This window comes from Neoarius graeffei, chromosome 1 (genome assembly GCF_027579695.1).
Source record: "Neoarius graeffei isolate fNeoGra1 chromosome 1, fNeoGra1.pri, whole genome shotgun sequence".
NCBI lineage: Eukaryota > Metazoa > Chordata > Actinopteri > Siluriformes > Ariidae > Neoarius > Neoarius graeffei.
This window is the reverse complement of record NC_083569.1, coordinates 83,088,609-83,101,839: the sequence shown is the minus strand read 5'-3', so window position 1 is coordinate 83,101,839 and position 13,231 is coordinate 83,088,609. Positions and strand designations below refer to the sequence as shown.

At 50.7% G+C, this 13,231-nt stretch overlaps 1 protein-coding gene across 4 annotated transcripts in view; it reads left to right on the top strand.

Annotated features, from left to right (window-relative positions):
- Positions 1-13,231, top strand: part of clcn3 (chloride channel 3) — a 104,706-nt gene that overhangs the window by 30,288 nt on the left and 61,187 nt on the right. The window contains exon 1 of one of the 4 annotated variants that reach the window (XM_060940381.1): positions 1,658-1,939. The exons of 2 other annotated variants lie outside the window; for them this stretch is intronic. In XM_060940381.1, coding sequence (XP_060796364.1) covers positions 1,858-1,939 — 82 coding nt within the window. In that variant the 5' untranslated portion in view covers positions 1,658-1,857. Of the gene's footprint in view, positions 1-1,657; positions 1,940-13,231 lie in introns of those variants that run through there. One more of the 4 variants, XM_060940547.1, reaches the window with a different exon arrangement.

The window sequence follows — 13,231 nt, the reverse complement described above, 5'->3', positions numbered from 1 at the left end:
TCCTGTTCTACAGGGTCGCAGGCAAGCTGGAGCCTATCCCAGCTGACTACGGGCGAAAGGCGGGGTACACCCTGGACAAGTCGCCAGGTCATCACAGGGCTGACACATAGACACAGACAACCATTCACACCTACGGTCAATTTATGCCGCTTTTCCACTACAAACGCGGCTGAGTCGGGCTGAGCCGTGCCGTGCTGAGTCGAGCTGAGTGGGGCTGTTGGAGTTGCATTTCGACTACCACCGCGCTGAACCGTGCTGGCTGGAAGTGGGTGGACACATTGGGTGGAGTTAGCGAAAGTGGGTGGACGTCAGGTGATGTCGTTAAGCAGCGCAAACAGTGACATCAGTGAGCTTTTAAGCGGTAGTCTCACGACCCGAATAGTAAACAATAAACATGGAGGACATGGAGTCGTTAGTGTTGCTGGTCTTGGTGCTGTGGCTTGTTGTCATCGACAACGTGGACAGATACTGGCAAGAGCGTATAGATGAGGCGAGGCGCATAAGGCTTCAGAAATTCTCGTAATTCGTAATTATTATTCTTCCGGGTTTGCGGTGTTTACAGATCCCAGCGTGCTCGTGGGGCGTGTGTGGGCATGCCATGTGAGGACACTCCTCCTCACCAATCAGTGCACAGGGGAGTGTCTGCTCACGCCCCCAGCCTCACTCGGCACGGCTTGGCTCGCTTCAGCCCCACTCCAAAACGGTGCGAGTTTTAGGGGCTAAGCAGGGCTGAAGCGAGCCGAGTCGTGCTGGTTTTTGGTAGTCGAAACGCAAGCCGTGTCGGGCTGAAGTGAGCTGAAGCGAGCTGAAAAAGGAAAGTGGAAAAGGGCCATTAGAGTCACCAGTTAACCTAACCTGCATGTCTTTGGACTGTGGGGGAAACCGGAGCACCTGGAGGAAACCCACGTGGACACGGGGAGAACATGCAAACTCCACACAGAAATACCTCCCGTCAGCCACTGGGCTCGAACCCAGAACCTTATGGCTGTGAGGAGACAGTGCTAACCACTACACCACCAACTAAATTCAGCTAAGTAAGTGATTTATGATGGTAACTGGCTGCACCACAACTCATTTAGGCCTTTCATGGTCACAGGGTTGAATATTTTAAAGCATACTTATGTAAATAATTTAGATTAATATTTTTTTTTCTTCTCAATATCATGTCTGGGTTTTTTTTGGGTAGATTCATGACACATAATGCTGACAATTATTTATGGAAAAGTTTAAGGAATGGTCTACTAATGCAAGTCACTGTACACACAGAGGGCATGTTCCAATCCCAGAGCTCTGGATAAGCTTTTATTGCTTCTGTGTTTGAAGAGTGACTCATTCATATATACAGACATGCATATCTGAACACTCGCCGGACTCAAACTACACTAGTCACTAGACAGTCGCCTGGAGAAAAAATCAAAAATAAACGGGTTTCGGGTTCGCTCCCCCCCCGCCGGATTGTTCCTCAGTGGACTCGTCCATCAGCCCCCGCACCATAGCAACCGGTTTATCTCTGGCTTTGTTCAAAATCACATTACCGTGTTTAGTGAGTGTGTGGAAGTTGTACGGAGGTCCACGTGCGTGTAAAAAAAAAGAAGTTGTATATGAAGTGTGTAATATTCACAGACTGAAATACTGCTGCATTTTGTACTATGACTTGGCGACGTGGTTAGGTCGGGGCCGCGATTTGGGACACAGCCTTTCTTCGCGATGACATCATCACCGTCAGCTGGTGAGGAGAAGGAAACTAGTGCACTAGGGAGCGAGGGAGGCAGAGCGAGTGAGAGAGACTGCGGCTGGTAAACATGGCCGCCAGCAGGTTTGCTAGAGGAGAGTAAGCTGCGAGCTGCAGGCGGCGTAATGGAGGACGAGTCCGCCGACCCTTATTTACCCTACGACGGCGGAGGGGACACGATTCCTCTGCAGGAGATCCGCATGAGAGGTACCGGCGCGGCCCTGTTTGTGTAGCCGCTGTTGGGGCTGTAGTGGGGCTGTAGCGCAGCGGCTGGTGGGGCTGTAGCGCAGCGGCTGGTGGGGCTGTAGTGCAGCGGCTGTTGGGGCTGTAGCGCAGCGGCTGTTGGGGCTGTAGCGCAGCGGCTGTTGGGGCTGTAGCGTAGCGGCTGGTGGGGCTGTAGCGTAGCGGCTGTTGGGGCTGTAGCGTAGCCGCTGTTGGGGCTGTAGCGCAGCGGCTGGTGGGGCTGTAGCGCAGCGGCTGGTGGGGCTGTAGCGCAGCGGCTGTTGGGGCTGTAGTGGGGCTGTAGCGTAGCGGCTGTTGGGGCTGTAGTGTAGCGGCTGTTGGGGCTGTAGCGTAGCGGCTGTTGGGGCTGTAGCGTAGCCGCTGTTGGGGCTGTAGCGTAGCCGCTGTTGGGGCTGTAGCGCAGCGGCTGTTGGGGCTGTAGCGCAGCGGCTGGTGGGGCTGTAGCGCAGCGGCTGTTGGGGCTGTAGTGCAGCGGCTGTTGGGGCTGTAGTGCAGCGGCTGGTGGGGCTGTAGCGTAGCGACTGTTGGGGCTGTAGCGCAGCGGCTGGTGGGGCTGTAGTGCAGCGGCTGTTGGGGCTGTAGCGCAGCGGCTGGTGGGGCTGTAGCGCAGCGGCTGGTGGGGCTGTAGCGCAGCGGCTGGTGGGGCTGTAGCGCAGCGGCTGGTGGGGCTGTAGCGTAGCGGCTGGTGGGGCTGTAGCGCAGCGGCTGGTGGGGCTGTAGCGCAGCGGCTGGTGGGGCTGTAGCGCAGCGGCTGTTGGGGCTGTAGCGCAGCGGCTGGTGGGGCTGTAGTGCAGCGGCTGTTGGGGCTGTAGTGCAGCGGCTGTTGGGGCTGTAGTGGGGCTGTAGCGTAGCGGCTGTTGGGGCTGTAGCGTAGCGGCTGTTGGGGCTGTAGTGTGGGGTTGTAGTGTAGCGGCTGTAGCGTAGCGGCTGTTGGGGCTGTAGTGTAGCGGCTGTCGGGGCTGTAGTGCAGCGGCTGTCGGGGCTGTAGTGCAGCGGCTGTCGGGGCTGTAGTGCAGCGGCTGGTGGGGCTGTAGTGCAGCGGCTGTTGGGGCTGTAGTGCAGCGGCTGGTGGGGCTGTAGTGCAGCGGCTGTTGGGGCTGTAGTGGGGCTGTAGCGTAGCGGTTGTTGGGGCTGTAGCGTAGCGGCTGTTGGGGCTGTAGCGTAGCGGCTGTTGGGGCTGTAGTGTGGGGTTGTAGTGTAGCGGCTGTAGCGTAGCGGCTGTTGGGGCTGTAGTGTGGGGCTGTAGTGTAGCGGCTGTCGGGGCTGTAGTGTAGCGGCTGTCGGGGCTGTAGTGTAGCGGCTGTAGTGTAGCGGCTGTTGGGGCTGTAGTGTAGCGGCTGTAGTGTAGCGGCTGTCGGGGCTGTAGTGTAGCGGCTGTAGTGTAGCGGCTGTTGGGGCTGTAGTGTAGCGGCTGTTGGGGCTGTAGTGTAGCGGCTGTTGGGGCTGTAGTGTAGCGGCTGTTGGGGCTGTAGTGTAGCGGCTGTTGGGGCTGTAGTGTAGCGGCTGTTGGGGCTGTAGTGTAGCCGTTGTTGGGGCTGTAGTGTGGGGCTGTAGTGTAGCGGCTGTTGGGGCTGTAGTGTAGCGGCTGTAGCGTAGCGGCTGTTGGGGCTGTAGTGTAGCGGCTGTCGGGGCTGTAGCGTAGCGGCTGTTGGGGCTGTAGTGTAGCGGCTGTAGCGTAGCGGCTGTTGGGGCTGTAGTGTAGCGGCTGTTGGGGCTGTAGTGTAGCGGCTGTTGGGGCTGTAGTGTAGCGGCTGTTGGGGCTGTAGTGTAGCCGTTGTTGGGGCTGTAGTGTGGGGCTGTAGTGTAGCGGCTGTTGGGGCTGTAGTGTAGCGGCTGTAGCGTAGCGGCTGTTGGGGCTGTAGTGTAGCGGCTGTCGGGGCTGTAGCGCAGCGGCTGGTGGGGCTGTAGCGCAGCGGCTGGTGGGGCTGTAGCGCAGCGGCTGGTGGGGCTGTAGCGCAGCGGCTGGTGGGGCTGTAGCGTAGCGGCTGGTGGGGCTGTAGCGCAGCGGCTGGTGGGGCTGTAGCGCAGCGGCTGGTGGGGCTGTAGCGCAGCGGCTGTTGGGGCTGTAGCGCAGCGGCTGGTGGGGCTGTAGTGCAGCGGCTGTTGGGGCTGTAGTGCAGCGGCTGTAGCGGCTGTTGGGGCTGTAGCGTAGCGGCTGTTGGGGCTGTAGTGTGGGGTTGTAGTGTAGCGGCTGTAGCGTAGCGGCTGTTGGGGCTGTAGTGTAGCGGCTGTCGGGGCTGTAGTGCAGCGGCTGTCGGGGCTGTAGTGCAGCGGCTGTCGGGGCTGTAGTGCAGCGGCTGGTGGGGCTGTAGTGCAGCGGCTGTTGGGGCTGTAGTGCAGCGGCTGGTGGGGCTGTAGTGCAGCGGCTGTTGGGGCTGTAGTGGGGCTGTAGCGTAGCGGTTGTTGGGGCTGTAGCGTAGCGGCTGTTGGGGCTGTAGCGTAGCGGCTGTTGGGGCTGTAGTGTGGGGTTGTAGTGTAGCGGCTGTAGCGTAGCGGCTGTTGGGGCTGTAGTGTGGGGCTGTAGTGTAGCGGCTGTCGGGGCTGTAGTGTAGCGGCTGTCGGGGCTGTAGTGTAGCGGCTGTAGTGTAGCGGCTGTTGGGGCTGTAGTGTAGCGGCTGTAGTGTAGCGGCTGTCGGGGCTGTAGTGTAGCGGCTGTAGTGTAGCGGCTGTTGGGGCTGTAGTGTAGCGGCTGTTGGGGCTGTAGTGTAGCGGCTGTTGGGGCTGTAGTGTAGCGGCTGTTGGGGCTGTAGTGTAGCGGCTGTTGGGGCTGTAGTGTAGCGGCTGTTGGGGCTGTAGTGTAGCCGTTGTTGGGGCTGTAGTGTGGGGCTGTAGTGTAGCGGCTGTTGGGGCTGTAGTGTAGCGGCTGTAGCGTAGCGGCTGTTGGGGCTGTAGTGTAGCGGCTGTCGGGGCTGTAGCGTAGCGGCTGTCGGGGCTGTAGCGTAGCGGCTGTCGGGGCTGTAGCGTAGCGGCTGTCGGGGCTGTAGCGTAGCGGCTGTCGGGGCTGTAGCGTAGCGGCTGTCGGGGCTGTAGCGTAGCGGCTGTCGGGGCTGTAGCGCAGCGGCTGTCGGGGCTGTAGTGCAGCGGCTGGTGGGGCTGTAGTGCAGCGGCTGTTGGGGCTGTAGTGGGGCTGTAGCGTAGCGGCTGTTGGGGCTGTAGCGTAGCGGCTGTTGGGGCTGTAGCGTAGCGGCTGTTGGGGCTGTAGTGTGGGGTTGTAGTGTAGCGGCTGTAGCGTAGCGGCTGTTGGGGCTGTAGTGTGGGGCTGTAGTGTAGCGGCTGTCGGGGCTGTAGTGTAGCGGCTGTCGGGGCTGTAGTGTAGCGGCTGTAGTGTAGCGGCTGTTGGGGCTGTAGTGTAGCGGCTGTAGTGTAGCGGCTGTCGGGGCTGTAGTGTAGCGGCTGTTGGGGCTGTAGTGTAGCGGCTGTTGGGGCTGTAGTGTAGCGGCTGTTGGGGCTGTAGTGTAGCCGTTGTTGGGGCTGTAGTGTGGGGCTGTAGTGTAGCGGCTGTTGGGGCTGTAGTGTAGCGGCTGTAGCGTAGCGGCTGTTGGGGCTGTAGCGTAGCGGCTGTCGGGGCTGTAGTGTAGCGGCTGTCGGGGCTGTAGTGTAGCGGCTGTCGGGGCTGTAGTGTAGCGGCTGTCGGGGCTGTAGTGTAGCGGCTGTCGGGGCTGTAGTGTAGCGGCTGTCGGGGCTGTAGTGTAGCGGCTGTCGGGGCTGTAGTGTAGCGGCTGTCGGGGCTGTAGTGTAGCGGCTGTCGGGGCTGTAGTGTAGCGGCTGTAGTGTAGCGGCTGTAGTGTAGCGGCTGTTGGGGCTGTAGTGTAGCGGCTGTTGGGGCTGTAGTGTAGCGGCTGTAGCGTAGCGGCTGTTGGGGCTGTAGTGTGGGGCTGTAGTGTAGCGGCTGTCGGGGCTGTAGTGTAGCGGCTGTCGGGGCTGTAGTGTAGCCGCTGTTGGGGCTGTCGTGGGGCTGTAGTGTAGCCGCTGTTGGGGCTGTAGTGTAGCCGCTGTAGTGTAGCCGTTAGCAGCTTTGCGGTAATAATTCACTAACCTTGGCCGCCTTTACGTTACCATTCAGTGCGCGCGCCAGGTTACAGCGCCTGAAGGTGTTTCAGTCCTGCGCTGCAAAAGCATCGGCGCGCACGTTAAAGTAATGAGTGGTTTCATGCCTTGTTTTCTCGACTCGGGGCCTCGACTCGGGGCCTCAACCCGGGGCCTCAACCTGGGAGACTAGGAGCTCTCGCTCTCTTCTCTCGCCTCTCCTCTTTCTCTCTTGCTCGCTCTCTCTCCTTTTTCTTTTTCTCTTTTCTCTCTTCCCTCTCTCCTCTTTCCTCTCTTCTTTCTCCTCTCTCTCTTCTCTCTCTCTCCTTCTTTCTCCTTTCTCTCTTCTCTCTCCTCTTTCTCTCTCCTCTCCTTTCTTTTCTCTCTCCTCTCTCTCCTCTCCTTTCTCTCTCTCTCTCCTTTCTTCTTTCTCCTTTTTTCTCTCCTCCTCTTTCTCCTTTCCTCGCGCTCTCTCCTTCTTTTTTCTCTCTCCTCTTTCTCCTTTTTTCTCTTGCCTTTCTCTCCTTTCTTTCTTTCTCTTTTCTTTCTCTCTCTTTCTTCTTTCTTTCTGTCTGTGTGTGTGCGCGCGACCGTGCTGGAAGACCCCTGCAAATCCAGCCTTTTAATGAATGACTGAATCATTGCACTGCGTCTGCATGCATTCATTAATTCATGAGCCCTTCAGCAGGAGAGGATTGTTACACACTGGTTTCCAGTTACACCTCACACTCAAGCCTTTCTGCATGTTATCCCTTCATTTACATATGTTTACATATATAATCAGGGTCTTGCAAAAGTATTCATCCCTCTTGGTGTTTGTCCTGTTTTGTCGCATTACAAGCTGGAATTTAAATGGATTTTTGGGGGATTGGCACCATTTGATTTACACAACATGCCTACCACTTTAAAGGGGCAAATTGTTTTATTCTGGCACAAACAATAATTAAGATGAAAACACGGAAATGTGGTGCGTGCAGGCTGTAGGTATTCACCCCCCAAAGTCAGTACTTTTGTAGAGCCACCTTTTTCTGCAATTACAGCTGCAAGTCTTTTGGGGTATGTCTCTATTAGCTTAGCACATCTAGCCACTGGGATTTTTGCCCATTCCTCAAGGCAAAACTGCTCCAACTCCTTCAAGTTAGATGGGTTGCGTTGGTGTACAGCAGGGGTCACCAAACTTTTTTCTCTGGGGGCCACATTGTCGTTCCTGACTGTGATGGGGGGCCGGGGTCAGGTCAGCTATATCACATAGAATTGTATGACCCAGACAAATATGACCACCAGCAGGCCTCATTGTGTAGTAGAGATTACTAGCCTGGCACGGCCATCCCCACTACTATATCCCCACTACTATATCCCCACTACTATATCGCCACTACTATATCGCCACTACTATATCCCCACACTACTATACCCACACTACTATATCAACACTACTATATCCCCACTACTATATCCCCCACTACTATATCAACACTTGATTCCTGGCACATATTTGTTTATCTTTACTAGTGGTTTGCAAAAGTAGTAATTGAGTCTTCACACTTTGTTTTAATTTGAAATACCACAGATATTCCATTTATTTGTTTTCTAATAAAAATAACATCAAAGCTGTCAAGGTAAGAAACATCTGCCTAGTTGAGGTGATTGACACTGGCAAAGATGAGTGGAAAATTATAAATTGTAGGTAGGCCTGTTGATATTATTAATAATATAAATAATAATTGTATGCAGCACTTAATAAAGGTCAAATAAATAGGCCTATAAAATAAATACATTTTAAAAAACAGTGAAATTATAATAATATGATCAATAGATCACAGCAGTTGTGCTGTGTCCTGCACGTCATTGCTCTCATCCATGGCCAAAGCAAAAAACTCGAATTCTGACGCTTTCTCATTCAGCTGGTCATACACGTTGTCCCCCAAATCTTCGGTTCGCCTGGTCATAGTAGGTGCGGAGAGACTCACCGCGTTGAGCGCATCCTTCTTGTCGGGACACACCTCCTCGGCCACAGCAAGCATGCATACTTTAACAAAGTCCCCATCAGTAAACGGCTTTCCATGGGTAGCTAGTAGGTAAGCTACCTTATAGCTAGCTCGGACAGCAGCCTGGTTGATCTGGGTTTGGCGAAGGAATACATTCTGTTGTGCAGCCAGTCCGCATTTCATCCTCCGAATCCTGTCTTCTCTTGTTTGCCCTCGCAAACTAACATACTCTTTGTGGCAGGTTTCGTAGTGACGACGCAGATTATATTCTTTGAAAACCGACACACTTTCTTTACATACAAGACAAACTGCACGGTCCTTACACTCATAGTTCGAATTACGTGGGAGCCAATGGGAGCTGAGCTCCCATTCCCTCAGGCTCCCATGAAAGAAGCAAACTTAATTTTCTGTGGAAGTCTCTCAAATACGTCATATATCACCATAATAAGCTTGAATAGCCTATATCATTTCAGATCACCATGCAGCCATAACTTTGTATTGAACGTGTTATTAAACCGCAACATGTGCGGCTGTACTTCACCACCACACCACTATGCGCGCAAACTGAAATTTGCAGCCTGCGAAATCGAATGTGAAGTTAAGTCCGAAGAAGACTTGTCCTCTATCTCACAACGATCTTCCTTTGTTTAACAATATATATAATTATATATATATATACACAATATATATATAATTTGTTTAACTATATATATATATATATATATATATATATATATATATGCAACACCGTGTGTGTGTGTGTGTGCGTGCATGCGCGCGCCTGTGTGTGAAAGCTGTGCACTGCAGTGCGCAAAAGTGCGCTGGTCCAGGAGAGCGAGTATGCATTGCTTTTTTTTTTTTTTAAATAGAGACCCCCATAGGGTCAAATTTATAATTCGAACCCTGCTTACACTGAACGAAAAAATAATCGGTGGTCCACTGTTCTTTAAAAACTCTGCACTCTGTCAGCTTTTCGCTTACCGCTCGCCATTTTGCTGTCCTGAACACTGACAGTTCTCTGCGCGTGCGCTGCCTGTCACTGCTTGATTGCGAGCATATGACGAAAATTTGGAAAATATGAATAGTTCATTTTATAACTAAATATCAATTTAATTGATAAAATCAACAAAATACAAGATGCAGACATGTTATTATTTGCCGAAAAGCAATTTAAAAAAATAGGCCATGACCACTTTTGGGGATTGCATCATAGGGCCGGTTCAAGTGATGGGGGGCAGAGGGGCTGGGGGGCCGGTCAAAGGGGGGTGGCGGGCCGGATCTGGCCCGCGGGCCGTAGTTTGGTGACCCCTGGTGTACAGCAATCTTCAAGTTATGCCACAGATTATCAGTTGGCTTGAGGTCTGGGCTTTGACTAGGCCATTCCAAGACATTTTAAATGTTTCCCTTTAAACCACTCCACTGTAGCTTTAGCAGTATGTTTAGGGTCATTGTCCTACTGGAATGTGAACCTTCATCCAAGTCTCAAACCTCTGGCTGACTCAAACAGGTTTTCCTCCAGAATTGCCCTGTATTTAGTGCCATCCATCTTTCCTTCAGTCCTGACCAGCTTTCCTGTCCCTGCAGATGAAAAATATCCCCACAGCATGATGCTGCCACCACCATGCTTCACTGTAGGAATGGTGTTCTCAGGGTGTTGGGGTTGCGCCACACATGGCATTTCCCATGATGGCCAAAAAGTTCAATTTTAGTCTCATTTGACCAGAGAATCTTCCATGTGTTTGGGGAGTCTGCCACATGCTGTTGGGCAAACTCCCAACACGTTTTCTTAAGCAATGGCTTTTTTCTGGCCACTCTTCCGTAAAGCCCCACTCTGTGGAGTGTACGGCTTAAAGTGGTCCTATGGACAGATACTCCCATCTCCGCTGTGGATCTTTGCAGCTCCTTCAGTGTTATCTTTGGTGTCTTTGCTGCATCTCTGATTAATGCCCTCCTTGCCCGGTCTGTGAGTTTTGGTGGGCGGCCTTCTCTTGTCTGGTTTGTAGTGGTGACATGTATTCTTTCCATTTTGCTATAATGGATTTAATGGTGCTCCATGGGATATTTTTTATAACCCAACCCTGATCTATACTTCTCCACAACTTTGTCTCTGACCTGTTTGGAGGCTCCTTGGTTCTCATGTTGCTTGCTTAGTAGTGTAGCAGAGTCAGGGTCCTTCCAGAACAGGTTGATTTATACAGACATCATGTGACAGATCATGTGACAGTTTGATTGCACACAGGTGGATCTTAATTAACTAATTACGTGACTTATGAAGTGAATTGGTTGGACCAGCTCTTATTTAGGGGTTTCATATGAAAGGGGGTGAATACCTATGCACACTCCAGATTTCTGTTTTTTCATCTTAATTATTGTTTGTGTCACAATGAAACAATGTGCCCCTTTAAAGTGGTCGGCGTGTTGTGTAAATCAAATGGAGCTAACCCTCCAAAAATCCATTTTAATTCCAGCTTGTAATGCGACAAAACAGGACAAACACCAAGGGGGATGAATACTTTTGCAAGACACTGTATATATTATACACAGAATCTGACACTTGGCTCCAACACACTGATCCCCACTGTGCACTTCCTCCAGTCTCCAGTGTGAACTGGGTGTTAAGGTGATGACGTCGAGCCAGAGGGTTTTTCTAAGCCATTGTCTAACACACTGATCTGTTGTCAAGCCGAAAACCCACAGCACTCTTCAATCCTCAGTGTTGCTTGGTTGATTTGCTCAGGAGGGTTATTTGTCAAATAAGCGAGACTGATGATTTGATTTATTTGAATGTCGGTTGGACTGGGAGTAAAAATGATGGCTGTGGAAGATATGGACAGCTTTTACAATCTAAAAATCTTAAGTGTTCGGTCATCCTGCCATGTATCTTGTCTGAGGGGGCACTTACTTTTGGAGAGTGCACTGTAGGTTTGTGCTGTCGTGCAGGATATAATCTACGTGTTCCTGGTGTGTGTGTGTGTCTTCAGTCACATGAGTTGTTTACTGAAAGAGCTCACGAAGATCACGTTCCAACCTCCAGCTGTTCTTCTAAACCAGAACGTTCAGAACAGCTGCTAAAATGGGTTGTGGTGTTGAGATGCAGACGGTGTGGATTTCTTCACTGCTGTTTGCTTGATCACGTCAGGTTCGGCTTCACCCTCGTGGAGTCTCAGGCTGTAGGTTCTGCGGTGAGCCGTTCCTCTCCTGCTGTCACTCTCGCAGCACCATCTTATCTTCTGCTGATTTGTAAAAGTGAAACCTGTTTGCGTTCGATTTCCCCTCGGGTCTTTAATGCAGGATGAAAATCAGATAAAGTGCTGCTTCAGTAAAAATCATCACTGTAAGCTAGGGCTGCTCGATTATGGAAAAAACAATCACGATTATTTCAGTCAATATTGAAATCACGATTATTCAAACGATTTTTTGAAACAATGCATTTATTCAGCATTTCTCTTTAAAACAAAAAAACAAACCCCTCTTTGTTATTGATCATTTGCGTTCACCTTTCTTTCAAACTGAAAATAAATATAGTCTAGAAAAACTTAAGTTTGCGATGTATAAAACAAAATAAAAATATTTTTTGACATAAGACAGAGAAAAACAAATGTACATTCTATCCAGTTGTCCACAATCTCTATATTAAAAAAAAAATTAATAAAATGTACTTATTTATATAAAGAATCCATTGATTTCGGTAGCCAGCTTCATATTAGCGGCATTATCAGTGGTAATGCAGACCAACTTTTCTTCATTTAATCTCCATTCCGCCAGAGCTTCCTTCAGTACATCCGCGATGTTTTGTCCGGTATGGTCTTCAGGCATGAACGCCGTTTGGAGACACTTCACTTTCAAATTGAATTCTGCGTCGATGAAGTGAACTGTGAGACTGATATATGGCTCTGCTGTACGGCTAGACCAAAGATCTGTCGTCGCTGCGAAGTCATCCACTTTGAACATACACTTCTTTTGCGACTTCACCTCGACGTTTTTCGTACATGATTGGCAGAACCGTTCTGCTAAAATGATGTCGAGAGGGCAGTGCATAACGTTTGTCAAATTCGTTTATCATTTTTTTAAATCCCCCACCCTCTACTGCATTGATGGGCTGCATGTCTTTGGCGAAATAATATCCGATGGATGCTGTGAGTGCGTTGTGCCTCTCCGAACTCGTGGCATTGTAGAGAGTGGCTGAAATGGATGGCTGCATTGTCTTGCTGGTTGTGGCGGCATCGGCTTTATCTTTGTTTGTTTTTTTATTGTTTCGTCGTGCATAACGTTATGGCTCAGTTTCAGGTGGTTGAAGAGGTTTGTAGCGTTGCCAAGAGGCGCAGATACCGCATTTTCTGGACTATAGAGCGCACCTGTATATAAGCCGCATCCGCTCTATTTTTAAAAAAAAAAAAAAAAGATATACAAGCCGCACCGGGCTATAAGCCGCAGATATCTATGTTGAAAAATTAGATATTTACTGCATGTACAGAACGATTTTGTACTGTAAATGTACATGTATGTACCTGAACAGATTCTTTCCGAACAGTGCCTTTTAACACGGCAGCAACTTTGCTGATTAAAACGGAACAGAACCAAGAGAAAATAACCGCTATTTATTTACCTTCATTTCTCCTGTGTTTGAAACCACAAGTCACTTTAATCATCTTCGCTGGATTTGAAAATAATTACCAGTTAGTAATTTGTCGTGCGTGTTCTATCTGCTAAAGATCTGCTAATTCTTCTTTGCATTGATTTTTCGTCTATCTTATTTTTGATTCTACTTCCGGTTAGAGCGCCCCTAGCGGTGGAAGAAAAATCCACAGAATAGCCGCACCTTTGTATAAGCCGCATGGTTCAAAACCGAGGAAAAAAGTAGCGGCTTATAGTCCAGAAAATACGGTACTACCTTATTGCCAATATTACACACGATGCGCTTCTGTTCCACGTCGGATTCTTCGAATCCAAAGTGATCCCATATTACAGACGTTTTTCGTCCCTTTTTGTCGACCAACCGATTCTGCCCTCCTTCTGTCATCTTGCGAGCCTACCTCGTGCCAAACAATTCACAATCTCTCCTCCTTTCAGCTGCGTGAGTGGAGAGCCGGAGAGACACACACACTGCTTCCGCCGCGTGAGTGTTGTCGGCAAGTCTGCACATGGGCCCGCGGGAAGGAAATGTATTGCGTGTGCGCGTCCCCGACAAATGGCAAAATAATCGTTTCAACTCGATTATATGTATGAATTTTGAGATCGTTTG